Source organism: Corylus avellana, chromosome 7 (assembly GCF_965113065.1).
Source record: "Corylus avellana chromosome 7, dhCorAvel1.hap1.2, whole genome shotgun sequence".
Lineage (NCBI taxonomy): Eukaryota > Viridiplantae > Streptophyta > Magnoliopsida > Fagales > Betulaceae > Corylus > Corylus avellana.
The window spans coordinates 20,483,745-20,503,607 of NC_142496.1; the positions used below are offsets into that span (position 1 = coordinate 20,483,745).

The following is a 19,863-nucleotide window of genomic DNA, read 5'->3' on the forward strand; positions in this document are numbered from 1 at the left end:
GAAGCAACTTATACAACCACCAATTCCTGATTGCACAAACGTGAGCCATTTTATTTAACACTTGAACAAGTAAATATGACAATAATTGATACTTCATGCACTTCCAAGTTAAAACAGAAAAAAAGATGGAAGTTTTACAGTATATGGAGCCACCATAAAAGCTCCCTAATACAACAGGAAACAGAGGCAAAAACACTGACATATGACATCCCAGGATCTAAATTCATAACATGTAAAAAACACTTCTTCTCCCTTTACATAGCGCTTGGGCAGGGCAAGCATAAGCACAGATTGAGTTATTATTGTCATAAGGATGCAGCTAAAAAGCTGCCTAGAAATATGAATGCCCTCACTTGGTCCACCACATGTGGAAATCCTTGCGCCTGTTAATCTTCTTCTGCAGCTGGAGAAGTCCATAGAGTAAGGCCTCAGCAGTAGGAGGGCAACCTGGAACATAGATGTCAACAGGGACAATCCTGTCACAACCTCGAACAACCGAGTACGAGTAGTGGTAGTATCCACCACCATTTGCACAGCTTCCCATGGAGACAACCCACCGAGGCTCGGGCATTTGGTCATAAACCCTGCAACCAAATTTCAGTATGAAACTCAAAAAAAGTTACCTCTCCCTTCAAATATTACAAAGGACAATAACATATAAATAAGTGAATAGTGGTATTTGAAGCAAGTTCAACTGTCAAAATCCTTCGGATGTCCTGATAACCCTCCCTCCCCCCTCTGGGGCAGGTGGCAGGCGCGAAAAAAGGTACTTATGTTGGTGTTTAGGAGAAATTATAATATATTCCATACCTCAAGAGTGGACAAACAACATCACAAGAAAAGTGTGTTTATTTACATAATTCAAAGCAATGAAATTAATGCTGTCTACTAGAAAGCTTAAAATAACAATAAAGCAAGCATGCGTTTCCCATGTAACTAGCTCCTGTAACTGTTCCTTACAGCCCCGCTTGCAAATTTTCATTTAAGCTCCTTCACCAAATCCTCTATTAGGCTCATATTCCACTCAAATTACTTAAGTTTTGTCCAGGTCTTCAGTTATTTTCTCCACGACCTGAGTTTGAGTGGCTTTTTGCATTATATTTTGTGTATACTTATGTATCAAAATGCCACCAACAGAATCATGAACAGCCCAAGAATGTCTTTTCGTTCAAGCATATTCGCCAGCCTCAACAAGCCAAGTTGAAAAGCTTGATTCTATAAAAGCAAATTTGAGCAACTAAAACCTTGGGTAAAAAGGCTGTCAAAAACTACTTTAGCAGTTGCAAATCTTAGTGCCTAGGGGTGCCCAGTGAGCTGGTTATAACCGGCCTGCCCACCAAGCTGCACCCACCCGTAAGGGTAATGAGTGGATTTTTCCCCCATTACCCAAGTGGGCAGGATCTTTTTTTAAAAACTGCCCAAAATGAACGGATAGTTGGTTAAGGGTATGTAGTTGCGGATAATACCTGCTCATCCATTTAATACTATATTATATATATATAATTTCTAAAAGGTAAAAAAGAAAACATTTTTAACTTCTACCAAGACCAATAGACGCCATCTGCACACATCATCTGTCATGCATCTCTTATCTTCTCCAATAACCAGCTGGCGTGCCTTTCCTTCTCCCAATACTTTGTCAGCCACACCAGTGCACCTTTCCTGCAAAAATTATTTCCTTCTCCGATGCTTCACACTCTCTCCCTCATAACAACTCTCTTCCTCCTCACCCACAAAAACCCCGACTCTCTCTCCCCCTCTCCCAACCCCAAACCTCTCTACCTCATGTTCCACACCTCCTACCGTGAGAACCTTTGCTACCTTAGGAGCCTCCCGCATACAAAATCCCACCACCACCAACAACAAGCAGCTTCCCTCCTCAGGCACCATTGACCACGTCCTCACCACCATAGACTTCCTCAAGTCCAAGGGCTTCACCAACCCCAACTTCGCTAGCCTCACCTTCCTCTACCCCAGGCTTTTCTCCTCCACCTTCGAGCCTAACAAGCTTCCCTCCTTGGGCACCATTGAACATGTCCTCATCACCATAGACTTCCTCAAGTGCAAGGGCTTCACCAACCCCAACTTCGCTAGCCTCACCTTCCTCTGGCCTAGGTTCTTCTCCTCCAACTTTGAGCCTACCGACATTGCTTCAGTCTTAGACTTCCTGGCTGCCGACCTCCCCGCTTCCCCCGAACAATCTCACAGCATGACCCTCTACTAATCGCATTATTTTCACTGACGTTGAGTTCTATCTCCGACCAACTCTCAATTACTTGAGGTAGTTGGGGGTGGACAATCTAAGCTCGCCCAGTAACCCGAATGCCCATCTTATGAACATGCCCACAAGTCAAGCGAATGGGACCTATAAAAATACCCGTCCACTAGGGTGGATACGGCTGGTCTCCACCCCTGTGAACATAGAGCGGCCAATTTTTGACATGACCAACGAATCCAATACAAAATTAGTGGGTTAAGAATGAAGAGTCTTACTCATTTAATTAAATGGGTTGGGTCAGGTTGATCTATATAGTTTTATACACATACCTCGGCACGATCCGAACCCGATGCGCAACATTTAGAGTTGACAATTTTTGACACAGCCTGTGAACCTAATATGAAATTAGCAAGTTAGAGTTGTGAGGTTTAACCCGTTTAATAAATGAGTCGGATTATGGTTGACTTATACATGCCTCGACACGATCCAAACCCAATATGCGAACACGATGCTACCCCTACGTGGACGGGCAGACGACTCCAGAAACTGCCCCTGCTAGGAGGCATATATGGGGCCAGGCAGGGCAGGGCTGAAATCTGCTCGTAGGGCGCAGTGTTCAGTTCTATTAGTGCCACAACCTCCTGGAATAACTTTTGAAAATAAATAAAAATATAAAAAGAAACGTAGACCCAGTGAGGCATGATAAATTACTCTATTATGCAGCACTAGGAGCCATATAACACAGACATGCAAGCTCCAATGCTTCAGAACAAGCACAAACATGGCAAAGCCAAGATCAACCAACCTTAAACGTGTTTAGTTAATGAAACTGTCACGCATTCTAGATTAACATTTGAAGATATTGAAATCATTTATTATACAGAAAATGCCCAAGGCATATGGATCCCAACTTGCTTGCTTAATAATTAGTTTCTTTTGTAGAAAAGGAAGCTTTACTAAACCAGTTCTATTGATAGATATTTGTAAGCCTCTTCCCCCAATACTCATTCATGGTTCATAACAGTGAAGTTACTGTTTTGGCAATTCATATCCTACTCTATCTAATATCAAATATGATTCACGACCATATTATGAAGCTCATTCCAAGAGCACCATGGTACCAATTGAGCCCCTGCCACCTTTGCCATACCTTTTAGAGAAGAGTACTTTTTGATAACTTCTCTGACCTTCCAAACCCTTAGCACAACAATTGATTACTCTAACCATCCTTTGCATCTAAGCCCCATTAAAATCACCACGCTGTGGTCATACTACTAATATCTACTTTCAACTATTGGAAAAAGAGGATCATGGAGCCATAAATTATCCACCTTATTCTGAAAGCACAATCCCTAGAAAATAAGATCTAGCAGACAACAATTTCTGAGCCCCCATCCTTATCACTTTCTATCTTTCACAGAACAATTTCTGTAACACCATTTGACCTTCGATGCAAGCGAAACTGGCAATCGCAATTGCAAACAAGTGCCTAAGAAATTAACGCGGGTCATCAAAATTGAATCCTACACAGTAATCACATCCTCTTACGGAACAATTTCCGACTGCGAAACACGTCCAAGCCTCAGATCAATAGTTTAAAACCCTAGAAACCTAAACGAATCCAACAATTACAAAAACATAGCAAACCACTGGAAGACAAAAAGAAAAAAGAAAATGAAAAAGATAATGTAGTCAACCTAAGATCCCACACATTCCATTTTCTCTGCAACCAAGCAGAAAATTAACCGAAAAAAAAAAGGAAGGAAAAGCCTACTTGCGGAGTGCAGGGGCCATCTTGTTGGTGAGAGTGCCGGCGACGATCATGCAGTCAGACTGGCGTGGGCTGGGGCGGAAGATGATACCGAAGCGGTCGAGATCGTAGCGGGCGGCGCCCGTGTGCATCATCTCCACGGCGCAGCAGGCCAGCCCGAAGGTCATGGGCCAGATGGACCCCCGCCTCGCCCAGTTCATCAGATCGTCCACTTTCGATATCACAAACTCCGCCGTCTTCGAAAGCCCTGCCGGAGAGGCAGAGGGAGGTGGGGGCCGCGCATAGGGAGCCGGGGTGCTGGGGCTGGAGGAGAGCCCAGGCACGCTGGAGTGGAGGGAGAGAGCGCGCTGGGCCGAGAGCGAGAGTGGGAGCCGCGTCGAGGCTCGGGTTAAGAGAGCCATGGCTGAGCCCTGAGAGAGAGAGAGGACGAGGGTAACGGAGAAACAAAGGTTTGAGGATGCCTGTTTTGTTTTTAGATGTTAATCATGGAACTTGTTTGCGTATGTACAATAATAATAATAATAATTATTATTATTATCTGAGCAGAATCGGATGCGTTAACTAATGTGAAAAAAGACAAATACAGAGATATGAAATAGAAAACAAGAAACTCCGGAAGTGCAGGGAGAGGAACAAGAGGATGAGAGAAAAGAAAGTGTGTGAGAAACGAAGGATTGAGGTAAATTAAATGATAATATTTATAAAATTATTGGCAATTAGAAAGGAATTTCCTTCTTCTTTTTTTTTTTTTTTTTTTTTTTTAGAATATTGTTATAATTCTCATTTCTAAAAAGCATTTCCAAACAATATTATGTAAAATGATTTATTAGTTTTAAGTACAATTTTGTAAGTTTAGAATTCTGTTTATTCAAAGACTGTTGTCCAGCGATGGCATCGTTTTATGCTATTCTTGTATAGTAGATCGTTGAGACGAGGGGTTAATGTCGATGGGAAAGATTCAATTTGATGTGAATGTCAAATTCCTATAAAAATTATTCTCATATTAGATTTCCCGGACCAATTGCAGCAACAGAGTAATGCGATGAACTGTAATTTTGTTGAAGTTACGATGTTCTTCCTGGAGCCAAATTACAATGGCATGTGTATCAAGCTGCACGCCCACTTCTTGACCCAAGATGAATAAATTAGTTTTAATTGAAATTGAGTTATAGCTCCCTGTCATTTTCTCTAAACCTCATTCTTTTGGTCTCCTTACATCAGCAAACCTTAATGGATGGTAATGAACAACATTGAGACACAGCGGTGCTAAGCTGCCCACGTTTCCTCCCCATATGCCTATAACATTATTCAAACAAGCTTTTAATGAGGCAAGCAAATGAACAACAACATCACTAGGAACTTAAATTCCTCCGTCCGGCTTCAATTTGAAGTTATGTTTCAGGAAGCATTTAAATCAGTATGTTTTCTTTGGCAACCAAAGACCCAAAAAAAAAAAAAAAAAAAACCCCACAATTTGCCTTCACCAACACACCCAACCTCAGAAAAATAGACCTATCAAATAAAAGCCACACATTTGGGTTGAAAGGATGCCCATGAGGTGTTCTATTCTGAAGCCAAATTGACCATTACATGGCAAGGATAACAACAAATCAGCAAATTCTGAAAGAGGAGAAAGAATGGTTAGAATGTACGACAACAACAATCATGATAAAAATTTCACAATCCCTATGATTTGGGTTCAAATAATACAAGGTTGAAGGCCCAGGTATCAAAAAGAATTGATGCAACATAATACTTCCGTCTCCTAGCTTTTATGTTAGGACCCCGCTGGTCTGAAACCTGCAGCGCCATTGCGCACCCTTTCTTTCAGTTGCAGAAGAGTAAATATCAGATCTTCGACCTATTAAGAAATAGCAAAACAGCAATGTCTAGCCTGCCTGGAGCAAAAGGTTAAGTCATTTCCTTGACAGTTTCCACATCCCCCAGATTGAAATCATAAGGTTTGGGAAAGGCGAGATTTGTAAGTGTTAGGTATTCTGAAAAAATGGCGCAGAATTAAACATCACCAGTTTGGGGCAGAAGGCAAAGCAGCATTTGCCAAAGGAACCCAGAAGAGCTTTTGTCTGGCAAAAGTACATTCTCCCAAGACCATCTTTACGCATAATACATGTAGAGGCTATTTGAAGCAGCACAGGCAACTGAGTTCTCAGTTGGATGCCATGCTAGGTGTAGCAACTTTGTGGAGAAATCAAAAGCACTTCCATTAGCATCCGCCCCAGAGGTATCAGCTCCTTTTAGAGTTGAAATGGAAAAAAGATGCGCCAAGCCACAAGTCAAACATTAGAACAAGATTAAGATTATAAACAAAATGTCCTGACGGATAACTATCACAGGTATATTGCTCTTAAAAATGAACTATGTACCTCATACAAAATGCATATAAACTGAATCACAACTCGCCATCACATGAACTAGAATCTCAACATAATTAAGTCACCAATTAACCAATCAAATTGAGCTTAGCAAATTCATTGTGTACAAGTCAATGTAATATCGTTGGGAAGACAAAGCCATTCGGCAGTCACCTGCACGAAGTTTCTACGACTTTGGACTACATTGTATATGAGTTGCAAGTGAACAAAGACATACCTCGCCTGAGGACACGGGGAAGGGTGCCCGGAGGTTTAGAAGGCCTTGTTGGTGTTTGGACTTGTCTCCTGGAAGTGCATGAAATAAATAAAATCACATTTAAAAAAGAAAAAAAGAAAGAAGATGATTTTTTCTGACAATCATATAATACTATTCACTCGGATAGAGTACCCTGTCAAACTAGTTTAAGTTCAGATACAGCTCTTTTTCGCATTATTATACACCTAAACTAGCACGATATACATTTCCAGAGAATACCTCGTAGGGTTTTTGCTGGCTTCCAATGTTGTTGCTTCTGTGCTGCCTTCAGAACAACCAAACACACGGAATAGATTGCTGGAATCATAGGAGAAATAATGCATCAAATGCTAAGGTTGAGGGATCACGAGTAAGACTTTTACTTACGCTGTTAAAAAAGAATCAATCAAAATATGTTTAAAGCAGACCTGTAGGAACCTGTTGCCACATGACGTCCATCTCCACTTAGACAGCACTCAAATTTGTCGAAGATTGAATCATTTTCATATAAATCACACAGCTGACCAAAATAAAGAACTAAAATAAATTGCATTACATGTTATAAATGTACCAGCTCCATTCTACATCACCAATAACTGATAGAGGCTTTCTGTGGAATACGTCACCTTAGGTCTTAAATATTCATGAACCTGAAAAGTTGTAACTGGGCCACGATCCATATTTATGTCCCATAGCTGTCAACCAAGAAAACAAAACCATTTGAGTGAACAAAATGAAAGGAAGTTGTTGGAGTAATGAAATGGAGAAACTTGGAGATCAGAAAGAACTTTACATATATACTTCATTTGAATTCTATTAAGAAGTCGATCTTAATTTAGGTTAGGGAACTACAATACCACTTTATCAAATTTAATCAGAATAATTTATTACAAATCTTCTCAGATTCAAACTGAGACCAAGTATATTGCTCTAACTCATTATTCATTCTCAATTAACCCGTTGCATATTATATCATATTGACCATCTAATCCATTTGCTAAAACTGTAACCATGCCCAGTACTTCAAAGATATTTCAGAACACAGTTTTATACTACTTTTATGTAACTATGATAAATAGAAGAGACTTGTCTTCCATAGAAATTTTCAAACTTCTAGCATACAAATTTTTTCCTATTAACCACAATCATCTCAATCATAAAAACTTCTATAAAACATTACATAGAGACAATTCCCAAACACTAGTCCAATTCTCCCCCCCACCTGCCAAGAAATAAAATGTATCAAGTCTTTCAAAACATTGAATACAGCTGACTCATAGCCATGAACTTCTTTTATGCATAACCAGATTAGAATGAAGAAACATCCAACACTTCACAGCTTCATTTTTAGATATGATGCAAACACAGTTTCAACCGATACATGGAAATAGAAACTGAAACGAATAGAAAATATGAACCTTAAGAGTCATGTAGTCTCGACTAAGTATATATCTTCCATCTTTAGCAAACTTAATATCTGAAATTGAGGCTATTATCTCAGTGAAAAAAGACCTTGAACCAGGCACTTCCTGCTCCTCAAACCTGTACCAATAAAAAGCATAATAAATAAGTAAAATTTTTCCATATATGAGAACATGCTCATGCCTGGTTGTAAAACACCACTCGCGCACCCATACTGAATTGAACTTAAGACCTCACCCTACTTCACCTTTTTCTTAATGACGGGAGGAAATGCTATTCGGACCAAGTACTCTTCATTTATATTCTCATGCTTTTTTCTTTAAGACGCAAACAAAAGATAAGGAATATAAGTAGACAAAAAACTGACAGAAAGCTTACAATTTGCAATGAGTATCACACAAAGCTGACTGCCACATCAATAAGTCAGATCGAGCCCCATGAGCTACCCTATGCTAACATGTTACAATGAGTAGGGTGAAGCTCTTCTTTTCTTTTTTCTTTTGGTTGTAAAACACCACTCGCACACCCATACTGAATTGAACTTAAGACCTCACCCTACTTCACCCTTTTTAATGACGGGAGGAAATGCTATTCCGACCAAATACTCATTATTTATACTCTCATTCTTTTATCTTTAAGATGCAAACAAAAGATAAGGACTGTAAGTAGACAAAACACTGACAGAAAGCTTACAATTTGCTATGAGTATCGCACAAAGCTGACTGTCGCATGTCAATAAGACGGATCGAACCCCTTGAGCTACTGTATGCTATCGTATTACAATGAGTAGGGTGAAACTCTGCTGATGTTATCACCTCTGCACGTGTAAATTCAAGCACCGTGGATACAAATATTTAAATATAGAAAGCTCATTGACCACATTAGCACAAATTATGTACGAAATTAGGTTGACTACATAACTAGAACATTTCAAAATCCAACAGAAACAGCTGAGAGAAGAACAGACAATGAAACAGATTAGATGTCATCTCATCCCCTCACCCCAGAAAAGGAGAACTTAAGGAAGGAAGGTCACAACCTTGCATAACGGGAAAAGTAAATACTAAGCGAAATGGAGACACTAGAAAGAATGCTGATTTATCTACTGGAATAGATTTTTCTTTTTACACTTCCAAATCCTTTAACAGTTCAACTAGAAATGATAAAAGATCCACCAAATCATGTAATTGCCACTCAGGATGCCATGAGTTCTACCAGTGAGATCCTCCATGTTTGCAGGCTTCACGTCAACAATATTGAAACTTTGACTGCTAATTTCTAAGTTCCAAAGATTTATTCGCAGATCATCCGCGGAGATAAAAGTTTCACCATCACTACAAAAGAAAAGAAAAATATTAAGCGATCGGTGAACATCATAAACAGGATAGCTAAAGGAGGCACTCCAGATATAATAACCAGCCATCACTACCGACATGCATATTGCATAGAAGAACACATCAAGTTAGGGTTAAATCCTTTTTTCTTCTAAATAGTGCCTTATAACCATATTGCTCTCAGTTTCACATGCCATGCAGGGAAGAAGTGAATCGACATTTATAACTTGCATCCTTATTGACCAGGAACTCGTAGAATAGGTAGAAGGCAAATTCAGTAAAAATACAAGCACAAAAGTCAACATGAATATGCTAGATAATAAAAGACATGCTATACAGACAAAGCATTTAAGATGAAAAAGGTTAAAGAATACATCCTATCAGTAAGCACCTGTTATTCGAAATAGAATTGATATGATAGTCATGTGCATGAGCATAGATTCTTCGACACTTAGCCACAGGGCTTGTCTCATGAGTGGTCACCTGAATGTAACAAAGGTGTTAGTGTTAAAAAGCAAACCACATACAACCATAACAAGAAAACAGTTAATGCCCTTGCCAATGCTTGAAGCCCGACAACAATGGCATGCTTAATAGCTGCCAAACAAAACTATTTCTTAACTCCAAAACCATTTGGTGCCAGAAAATAAGTAAATCAGATTGAATACAACTACCACAGGCAGACGTAAGGGCGGGACACCCCCAGATGGAAGTGAAGCATCAATGCTCGAATAACCAGAGGGTCTTTCATTACATCCTCCATTCTCCATGCACTGTTTGGAGCTTGCTGATTTACGTGAACAAACAACTGGACCATTTCCCATAGCTCTTGAATGATCCACATTCAAGTCACATACTTTCTTTACCTTCTTCTCTTGGACCTGCCCAGCATTAAATCAATAGCAGCAGAAAACACCACTTATCAGTCTCATCTTAGGAAGTTCCAATTCAACAAAATAGACAGTTGATCTTTCCAGGACTAGTATTGCTCACTAAGTTGTTATACCAGTTAGTGCAAGATCTAACTATGCTGTATATATGCGTGTTGAAAAAAAGAAGGGGGTACATGTTCAAAAGGCTGGCCTCCTAGCTGTCCTATGAGATATCAAGAAATCAAAAGCTTTAGGGTTAAATAGCTCACATTAGAGGCGGCTTTACAAGTGTTATTAACGAAAAAGGGGGCTTTCTATGGTCCTTTTTTCCTTTTCCCCTTAGGATAACAATGGTCCTATATATATATTCAGATTTTCTTAGGAAACCTAAGACAGCTGTCTCTCCAGGATGCATTCTTTATGATCACCCAGATCAAATAAAGGCACAAATTATCCAGCAAAAATTGTCCTCTTATGTAGAATTGTCTATCTCAATGCATTAAATTTCGGGGAAACTTCACTAAGGACCCCCAAACTTCCACTCGTTTTGAAATACCCTCCCTGAACTTCAAAATCTCTCAATTTAGTCCCCTGAACTTTCAATTGCTTTCAATTTGGACCCCTCCGTCAGATTTTAAACGTCACATGACGTTTATACCCCTGACTTTTGTATAAAATTTCAACTTTTAAAACGTTTTTTTATTTAAAAAAAAAAAAAAACAAAAATCAGGGATATTTTGGTCTTTTTTTAAATTTTTAACGGCTAAAATTAACGGAAAGGTCCAAATTGAGAGCAATTGAAAGTTCAGAGGACTAAATTGAGAGATTTTGAAGTTCAAGGGGGGTATTTCAAAACAGGTGGAAGTTTGGGGGTCCTTAGTGAAGTTTCCCCTTAAATTTATTTCCTAAGACTCAATGCATTAGAATTTTCTGATCCCCATCAATAATATCATGCACGTTATCTAGACAAGTGCCCACATATTTAACTCAGAAATAACTAGTTCGGACATCTCTTATATTTCTAAATGGGCCCTCATACAGCAGTGACTAACCATAGCATAATAACTGTCACTAAAATTCTTATTTTCCATTTTTTTTACACATATCCTTTTAGTTAACTACCATCTCTTCAGTTACATTTAGATTATCCAATAGTGAATCAGTGCAACATGAAATGTCCAAGCATCCACAATTCAAGCCCTAAAAGGTGACATGATGATGCCACATCTATAGCATGGTTAGATATGATTCATATGAAGCATCCTCTTTGGAAGCCTAACTCCACGGTAAAACCAAGCAAAAAAAGCCTTTTCAGTCCAAGAACGAATGCCCATTATAGTTAATTAGATTAATACTATTTCATTTCATTTTATTTTATATTTTGATTTCTGTAGACTCGATGGTATTTTCATAATTCTCCAATTGTGAATTGTGTAACATAGTTGTGGACCCAGGGTTTTATTTTATAAATAAAGAGTTTTATTTAAGCTATAGACTTTAATTATGGGAATTAGTCCAGTCCAATCAAGAGTTTATTTACTAGTCAAAGTAGGTTCCAATCCTATGAAGAGAAGTTAAGACCTAGGGTCAATATAAGTGTGCCTTTGTACTCTTAACAATTCGGAATTAATTAATAAAAATGAATACATTGATTTAGGGAAGGCTTGTATGAGGAGGGCTTCTTACTTTTCTGTACTTTCTAGGATACTGTTCATGAGTACTGTTTCACGCCAGTAAACAGATTCAATCTTACTTTCTTCTTATGAGAAGAATGTTGTTTGCCACTGTGGATAGGGGGCTTTGATCAGGTTTCTCGGTGGGGTCCATGAATAACAAAGAGCTCCTAGTGTCTCATCTATTATTTGCAGATGATACCTTGATTTTTTATAAGGCCAATTAATCATCTCCCTTATTTGCGGTGTCTGTTTTTATGCTTTAAAGCTGTCTTGGGGTTGAAAATTAACTTGGCTAATCAAAGTTGGTCCCAGTAGGTTCCATGAAAGATGCTGGAGGCTTGGCTAGTATTTTTTGTTGTAGGGTGTTCTCTTTGCCTATGAAGTACCTGAATCCTCCGTTGGGGCCTTCATTCAAGGCAAAATCAATATGGGATGGCATTATTGAAAAGATGGAACATCGTTTTGTGGGTTAGAAAAGGCTTTATTTATCTAAAAGAGATAGGATCACTTTGATTAAAAGCACTCTTTCCAACCCTGCCCTTCTCGTCCCTTTGAGATCACGATGAGGCCTCTGCGTCCCCCATTGCGCCACCTCCAAATACCAGCCTAGCCTATTGAAGCCTCTTTGAATGATAAAGGCCTTGGACCCCTCCCTAAACGAATGGATAAAATCCTTCGCCTCTGGATTATGAACCAGTGCCTCCACCATGGATTTTAGCGAAGCAACACAACTGGCCCAAAAACGCAACTCAGGAAAATCCACTTCTCCATTCTACCAAGCTAGCGGATGGCAAAACCCCCTTCAACCATCGAAAGCTCAAAAGCTTAAGCCTCAACGTAAAACCAACTCACAAAACCCATCTTCACCACTTAACTCCTAAAAAACACCACCCACTAGCCCACACGCGCCACCCAACTCCTACTACTAACCAATGCTAGAAGGCAAGCTGAAGAGGTCACCGATGCAGAGAGTCAGTTCACCACAATCAATTCTCTCTAGGATGCTGCCAAATATTTTAAAACTAGCAAGTGCATCCCTCAGGTAAGAGTGTTATCATTACTATGTAACGAAAGGGTTTGAAGGCACATATAGCTTCTAGTTCAGCCCCTTGTCGCTCAAGTACAATGGGAGATTTAAGTCAGGTTGCATATCAAATGAGGAAGAATTGAGAAAGAAGGTAGTACTCAAAGCTATATGGAAGTAACATACAAAATGGGAATAAATCTTCTATGGGCTTCCCTCAAGAAAAGTCTGAGGAAAAGCTTGGAAATAGCTCCAACTTTTCTGCCGCTAGACCATCTCGTTCATCTAGTTCTTCTGCTGCATAAAGTAACACAAGCTCGAATCTGAAGGAAAAGAAAAACCAATGCTCTAATTGCAAAGCATTTCAGCTCAACGCCCTAATAAGTTGGTATGATATACTATTGGACAGTAGAAGTGTAACACCCTGGTCTTATATTGGGAAGAGGAGTTGCCCACATAGAAATTAATGGTTTATAGAAAGACGCTCATGGGTATTAAGTTCCACATTACTTACTAGGTAAAATTGGTCTTTTTTTTTTTTGATAGGTAAATATGTATATATCAAAATTGGTCTTTATAAGTGATTATAGGAAAGCTCCAAATTGACTAGTCCTTTTGGGGTGATAACACAAATATGGCCAAAACTTTTTCTTGAGTCGTTACAAATGGTATTAAAGTCACCTAGTAATGCCATATGGTACTGTCAGCACCGCATGACATGAGCCAAACAAGGATATCAAGGGCTTAAGGAGGGGAGTTTGTAACACCCTAATCCTATATTAGGAAGAGGAATTGTCCAAATAGAATAGGTGATTTAAAGAAAGACACTCATGAGTGCTAAGTCTCACATTGCTTAATTACTAAATGAAACTGAACTTTATAAGTGATTTTAGGGAAGCTCCAACTTGATTAGTCCTTGAGGTGATAGCTCAAATGTGACTTATGCTTTTCCCTAGGTCATTATAAGAAGGAAGTGACTATTTGTGCAATGGAAGAAGATATAGGTAAAGAAGTGGAGAGTGTTGAAGAGAAACTTTGACTAGTTCTTCGACCTTCGCTTTTAACTAATAAAATTGAAGAGGACCAAATGGAGAACACTATATTTCAAACAAGAGTGAGGTGCAATAATAAAGTTAAAGAAGATGGTAGGCTCCTTTCTCATCAAATGAGTCAGTTCCATTTCTGATGGATTATTGGCTTTTGCTCCAAACTTGATAGATTCGAGTTTTTTGCAAAGGGGGAGAATTGATGCTGCATATATAGCTGGCTAAATATAAAGCATCCTCTTTGAAAGCCTAAGACTAAGGCAAAACCAAGCAAAAATCCTTTTTGGTCCAAGAACAAGTGTCCATGGTTTGGAGCAATAATTCATTTATTTTGTATTTCCCTTTTTTTAGAGTTGATGATAATATATAGGTGGTGTGTGTCATAGTTGTGGGCCTCGTGTTTTTTTTTTAATAAATAGGTGAGTCTTTATGTATAGCCTTTCGTCCAATCCAATTCAGAGTTTTTTGTTACTAATGAAAGTAGAAATTCTAAATTGATTAGGAGAAGTTAAAATCAAAACCTATATAACTGTGCCTTTGTACTCAAATAATTTACAGTCAGATTAACTAAATGCATTGATATATGGAAGGCCCTTATGTCTAGAGTGCTTCTTAGTCTTCTTAGTCTTCTTTCCTCTCTCTGGTACTGTTCACTGCGGACAGATTCAATCTCAGCTTCTCTCACCTCTCTTACAACCCTAAATCAAGCCTTTTTCCGGAACCATATCAAAACCTCAAAACACTACATGTATTCCCAAGCCTTTACCCATAACTAACCAAAGAAACAAGCCCCAACATACCTAATTTTACTGCCGCCCAGAATTCTTTCCTTCATTCTAAAATCCCAAAGCCTAGATCCACAAATTCTTCTAACCCTAAGCCCACCACAAACACACCTGACTGAATTCCTAATTTTCCTATGTCACATGATGCAAGCATTTGTAATTTGTGGAGTAATTATAATTCATGTATCACATTTTAGGAATATAATTGAAAAGAGCAGTTCATGTAGAACAGAAAAGTTCAAAAAATTCAAAAGCGCTTTCCCTACCTTCCAAAATTTGATAGTTTTATCGTTGGTAGAGAGAAGAAACAGGGCACCATTAGCTGCGTGGCACCATCTAATCTTGTTAATTTTCTCCTCAATTTCCAAGCTCTTAAGATAGTCAAACTGAGTTTTGAAAAGGTAAACAAGGCAACAAAAATTATTAAATCCGCATTCCAGCAAGGAGGTTATAACTATATGCAAATAAACAATTATCATAACTAGCCAGTAGAAGTAATACCTCAGGTTCATGGCTCTGAAACTCAGTTTTATAACGAAACTCAGGATGCCTACTGATTAAATAATCTGTCCTCTCTAGATCTCTTCGATGTCCATAATGCTACATATTTTATGTTTATATCATAGACTATATTACAAGATCGTAACAAGAAAAACATTATGGAAAAATACTATCAACAAAACATTACAAAATCAACAAAAGCATCACAAACTTACATCCTTTGCATCATTTCTTTCAAATAAAACCACCCGACCTCCACGATCTCCAGTAGCTAAGTGGTCCCCAGTTCTATCAAATTCAATAGCAGAAATGATATCGACTGCAGATAGAACAGTCATCATGTAAACAGGTCAAATTAGTAATACTCTCAAACACTATAGCCATTCGGGTAAAAGAAAATAGAAGAAGAAAGTATTCAAGCCAAATCATCAAGTGAATGATGCTTATGACACATGATACATTCAAAAAAAAAAAAAAAGACAATTTTTATTCCAAATAATTCTGTCTAATCCCTCCTAACAAGAAGAGTAAAGGGAAAACCTTACCAATTAACTTGTAGGGTTAATATCCACCAGCTCCAAACTTCACACACAATAATTCTAGTGATTGTAAGGAACTAAAAACTTTGGTACATAATTAATAGACACAGACCACCGAGCAAGATCGAGGACTTAACACCATTTACCCAACTACTAAGCTGCTTCTAGTCTTTCAGCTCAAACAATAAATCCACTTTGAGTCAACTTGATGTGACTCACGTAGTTCTTCAAACTGCTTTGATTATAACACCATGTCAACATGGTGGTAGCTAGCACAGTGGAAAAATACACAAAATTTATAGTCTGAACTGGTGACTTGGCCTCAGAATGTGTTCTGCTGGTGTTCAATGCCATAGTTTAAATATAAATCTAGTGTTTTTTAAGTTAAAAATAGAAAAACACCTGTAGTTTAATTGTAAATCTTGTGTTTTTGAAGTAAAAAAAAAAATACAAAACCATCTGTATTAATAAGGTTACTTAGATCTAAATAGGTTCTCGATTCTAACCTGGCCAGCAATTTCTTGCTAATATTCTCCATAAAACCTCTCGAATTGTAAATCTATCATACCAGCTAATATCTAAACTCCTAGTCCTTAATAAGTTGTTCTTCTATCCTGAATCTCTACAATATTCCAATACAAATCCTAACTAATACTCCCCACTCCCCACCAAGTAATAGTGAATTCTCAACCTTAGCAAGCCAAAGGCTGTTGCATGTTACAAACATATAAATAACTATAATAAAATACTCTTATAAACAAGAAAAGTATAAAACCGCTGCATATGCCTCATGCATAAAGCCTAGTGTCTATAATGTACACATTTGTCTTTTGCAGACAGCATATGCTCAGTCAACAAACATAATAAGTCAGCCATACAGTCATAAACAAACCATACCAATTATCAATAGTAACCTTTTGACATTGAATTTTCATAAGCAACCAAATTAGAGTCACGAATGCATTTTCAGTAGTTTAAGGACTAAGTTAGCCACAAATCCTCTCATCACAGAAAAATCATGAGAACATAGCAACTCTCACCCGAACTACATTATAAACCAGGAGCCATTCGGATACAATGACCATAGCAGATAACTAACTCCTATCCTCAAACTAAAACCCACTCTTATCAGTCAAACTCGCGCAATACGATTCTAGCATTGAATGCACAAATCTCGCTCACCAAAAAGGGATATTGACAATTCATTAGTAACTTAACACAATAAAAGCACATTAAGAAACCATAACAATCAAGCCCTAACAAAAATCTAATCGATAAATTCAAAATCGGAATTGAAAACCGAACCTTCCTGAACTTCTTCCCCAGCCGCCCGTTCGCCGAATACCTGAGAGAAATTCCACTCCAGCGGCTGCGGCGCCCCCGCCGCCGGCGCCTTCGTTGCCTCGTCTCCGCCGATCATTTCTCTCCCTCTGTCTCGCTCCCTCTTTTCGGCAAAATCCGGAACCAAATTAACAATGAAATCAGTAACGAAATACGCAACTCAAATGCACAAACCAGTCGATCTGAGACTCGGCTTTTTATAGGAGTCTCACGGACTCAGGAAATGCAGTCTCGTCCTTCATCATCGTCCTCTCCAATCATACGTGTACGGACAAGAATGACGAAGAAGCCTCTCTCTCTCTCTCTCTCTCTCTAAAGCTATCACTGTGAAATTCACATCGATGAGATTTCACTCACCCTCTCTCTCTCTCTCTGAAACTCAATCTGTCTCTGTGGGATGAGAATCGATGAGATTTTCTCACGCACGAACACACACACTCTCTCTTTTTCTAATTTTTAACTTCTTTTTTTTTTTTTTTTTTTCTTTTTGTGGATGATGATGACCAATGGGGTGACAAAAAATGAGAAAGGAAAGACAGCGATGGAGCAGCGAAAACGTCGTCGCTTCCAAGTGTTTTTTTGGCGGATTGCGTACCTCTGAATTAGTATAATTATTACAAGCACTTCATTTACTAGTATTATTTAATTAATTAAATGCTAGTTTACTTGTCTTCGCGATTTAGGTGAGTGGGGATGGGTTAAATGAAAAATAAATATATCATTTACGCAAATCGTGGCAGACAGACGGGATGGAGGGTGACGATAAGTTGTTCCACAGATGGAAATTAATGATGTTAAGTTGCTGAAAATGACAGACCCTTGCCCGCCCAACTCAAGCTTTTATGGATGACTATGGCGTAGATTACAATGATCTTGTATTTATTTATTCCCTTAATCTTTTTATTGGATTGAAAATAAATAAGTTATCTTATGTACTTTTTTTTTTTTTAATCTTATCTGAATATTATTTTATTAAATAGTAAATTTTTTTTTTAAAATAATAATATTCACATACATCAGGAGAACTATAAGAAAAATCGTAGTATTTTTCTTTTGTAAATGATATGTCAATATATTCATCACCTAATATTTATATCATTGGGAAGAAGATCCTCTCCCATTCAAACTAATCGAAGAGGATCCCGTTGATAATAATTTAGGGGTATTTTTATCTTTTCATTTTTTTATGGAACAAAAATACATTTTCACTATAACTAACTAGATATTCTAAAAAACTGAAGAAGATCCTAATTCATATTACACCAATAAATACAATAGCATTAAATTTTAACCATAGAAAAACGCATATTCATTTTAAATAAAATGAAGAAAATTATATTCAAATAAATCAAGTGCTTGCATTTCAATCATTCTTAACAAGTGCTCAATATTCGGCAAACATCAGCCAGGACAAAATAATCTGAAAATCAAAAGAGCATAATAGGATACATTTTTAGATAACATTTTATATAGGGGTCTTGCCATAAATCAAGTTATTTGTGCCCTCTAATATGAGATTGGCACGTCAGTTTTTCACACCAAATGAGATTATGATGAAAACATATGATTTTTTCATATTCTCTTAATCAATAGACAAAATCCCTTTTTCCTATTTAAGAGAAAATCCACATCACCGAGCCACACTACCCACGCCACCAACGAACGGTTCCTCCACCCCTGCTACACCACTAATAGTTATGGGTATTCATTCTTTGGAGGATATTTTCAAATTTGGTTCATTTTATCTTGTTCTTCAGTTTTTATCATCTGGGTTGTTGGGCTATTTGTTTCTCGTTGAAATCTTTGGATATTTTTCTTTAGTAGTGTGTGTTGGTTGCTGAAAATTTTTTTAAAGCAAATAAGGAAATTGTTACATAAAGATTGGGAATGCTTCTCCGAATGCCTCCGGAGAAGCGGCCATCGAACTACATGTGCACAATAAAGTGCACTACAAAGGCAAATACCAAATCAAAACAGAAACAAAAAAGAATAGACTTCTTCAGCTTGAGAAGCAACATGACCTTCACCAGCTGTAGCAGCAGACGAGAGGCCCTTGATGACAGCATGAAAAATTTTACTGTTAGAGAGCAGAGGAATGAAGTTTTGCTACTGATGTTTACAGAGAAAGCAGAGGAATGAAGTTTTGCTATTATTTAAGTATTGTGTTTGGTTGTAAATTGCCAATTGCAGCTTTCGATCTTTTTTTTAAAATTTTTTTAAGCAAATAAGAAGCGGGTACAAGGATTACAACACCAAAAAAGGGGTAGGCATCCTAACAATACACAAAAAACGAAAATTACAGTGTAAAAAATACACACAAATAGTAGGCAATGGGTCATAAATGACCCAAGCCTCTCTAGAAGGACCGCTAAAATTGGTTCCAAAGGCAAAACTCGGAGCTATCCAAAGGTACCTCACAAGGGATCAGCGAACAAGGCATCCAAAAGGATGCCAATGGAAGGTAGGCACTGAAACCATTCGAAATGGGTCTATCAGAGAAGCAAACCAACATTTGGCAATAAAAATCCCTACAAACAAGCTCAAACAAAGCAGTAATCTAATTTAAAAAGCATAAACATAGATCCAAACCCAAAAACCAGAAACATCAGCAAGGGATTCGGGCAAGTCGCACCGGATCGAGGTTGGTTGGTTAGTTGTAGTTGAAGAAGTTTGTATGTGTATGGAGATTTTAGTAGTTATAGTTAA

The 19,863-nt window shown here is 38.1% G+C and overlaps 2 protein-coding genes and 1 pseudogene across 5 annotated transcripts; 1 reads left to right on the forward strand and 2 right to left on the reverse strand.

Annotated features, from left to right (window-relative positions):
• Positions 1-30: 30 nt before the first annotated feature.
• Positions 31-4,587, reverse strand: LOC132183634 (NADH-ubiquinone oxidoreductase 20 kDa subunit). The gene is made up of 2 exons (XM_059596996.2): positions 3,993-4,587; positions 31-584 (listed from the first exon to the last, which is right to left on the reverse strand). The coding sequence occupies exons 1-2, from the start codon at positions 4,388-4,390 to the stop codon at positions 350-352; spliced, it is 633 nt and encodes a 210-aa protein (XP_059452979.1). The 5' UTR covers positions 4,391-4,587; the 3' UTR covers positions 31-349.
• Positions 745-3,967, forward strand: LOC148584648 (uncharacterized; annotated as a pseudogene).
• A 902-nt stretch (positions 4,588-5,489) lies between the features above and the next one.
• Positions 5,490-17,611, reverse strand: LOC132183633 (serine/threonine protein phosphatase 2A 55 kDa regulatory subunit B beta isoform). Of its 4 annotated transcripts, XR_009440498.2 has the most exons (15): positions 17,122-17,611; positions 15,493-15,596; positions 15,278-15,376; positions 15,043-15,162; positions 10,045-10,254; positions 9,765-9,856; positions 9,255-9,373; positions 8,733-8,856; positions 8,036-8,159; positions 7,244-7,312; positions 7,046-7,137; positions 6,858-6,935; positions 6,600-6,667; positions 6,017-6,241; positions 5,490-5,887 (listed from the first exon to the last, which is right to left on the reverse strand). XR_009440498.2 is itself a non-coding variant. In XM_059596995.2 (14 exons), exons 1-14 carry the CDS (start codon positions 17,234-17,236, stop codon positions 6,105-6,107), a joined length of 1,548 nt encoding a protein of 515 aa, XP_059452978.2. In that variant the 5' UTR covers positions 17,237-17,611; the 3' UTR covers positions 5,490-6,104. The 4 variants fall into 4 exon arrangements, 3 of the variants coding, with proteins under 3 accessions (XP_059452978.2, XP_059452977.2, XP_088374301.1); XM_059596995.2 differs by having other exon boundaries at positions 5,490-6,241; positions 10,048-10,254; XM_059596994.2 differs by having other exon boundaries at positions 5,490-6,241.
• Positions 17,612-19,863: the final 2,252 nt, after the last annotated feature.

Coding starts and splice junctions, on each gene's coding strand:
- LOC132183634 (XM_059596996.2), bottom strand. CDS start 4,390: ATGGCTCTCTTAACCCGAGCCTCGACGCGGCTCCCACTCTCGCTCTCG. Junction 585..3,992: donor ATGGCCCCTGCACTCCGCAA/GTAGGCTTTTCC, acceptor ATTTGGTTGCAG/GGTTTATGACCAAATGCCCG.
- LOC132183633 (XM_088518175.1), bottom strand. CDS start 17,236: ATGATCGGCGGAGACGAGGCAACGAAGGCGCCGGCGGCGGGGGCGCCG. Junction 10,255..15,042: donor AAACTATCAAATTTTGGAAG/GTAGGGAAAGCG, acceptor AATGCTGGGCAG/GTCCAAGAGAAGAAGGTAAA. Junction 7,313..8,035: donor GAGACTACATGACTCTTAAG/GTTCATATTTTC, acceptor CTTGGTTGACAG/CTATGGGACATAAATATGGA.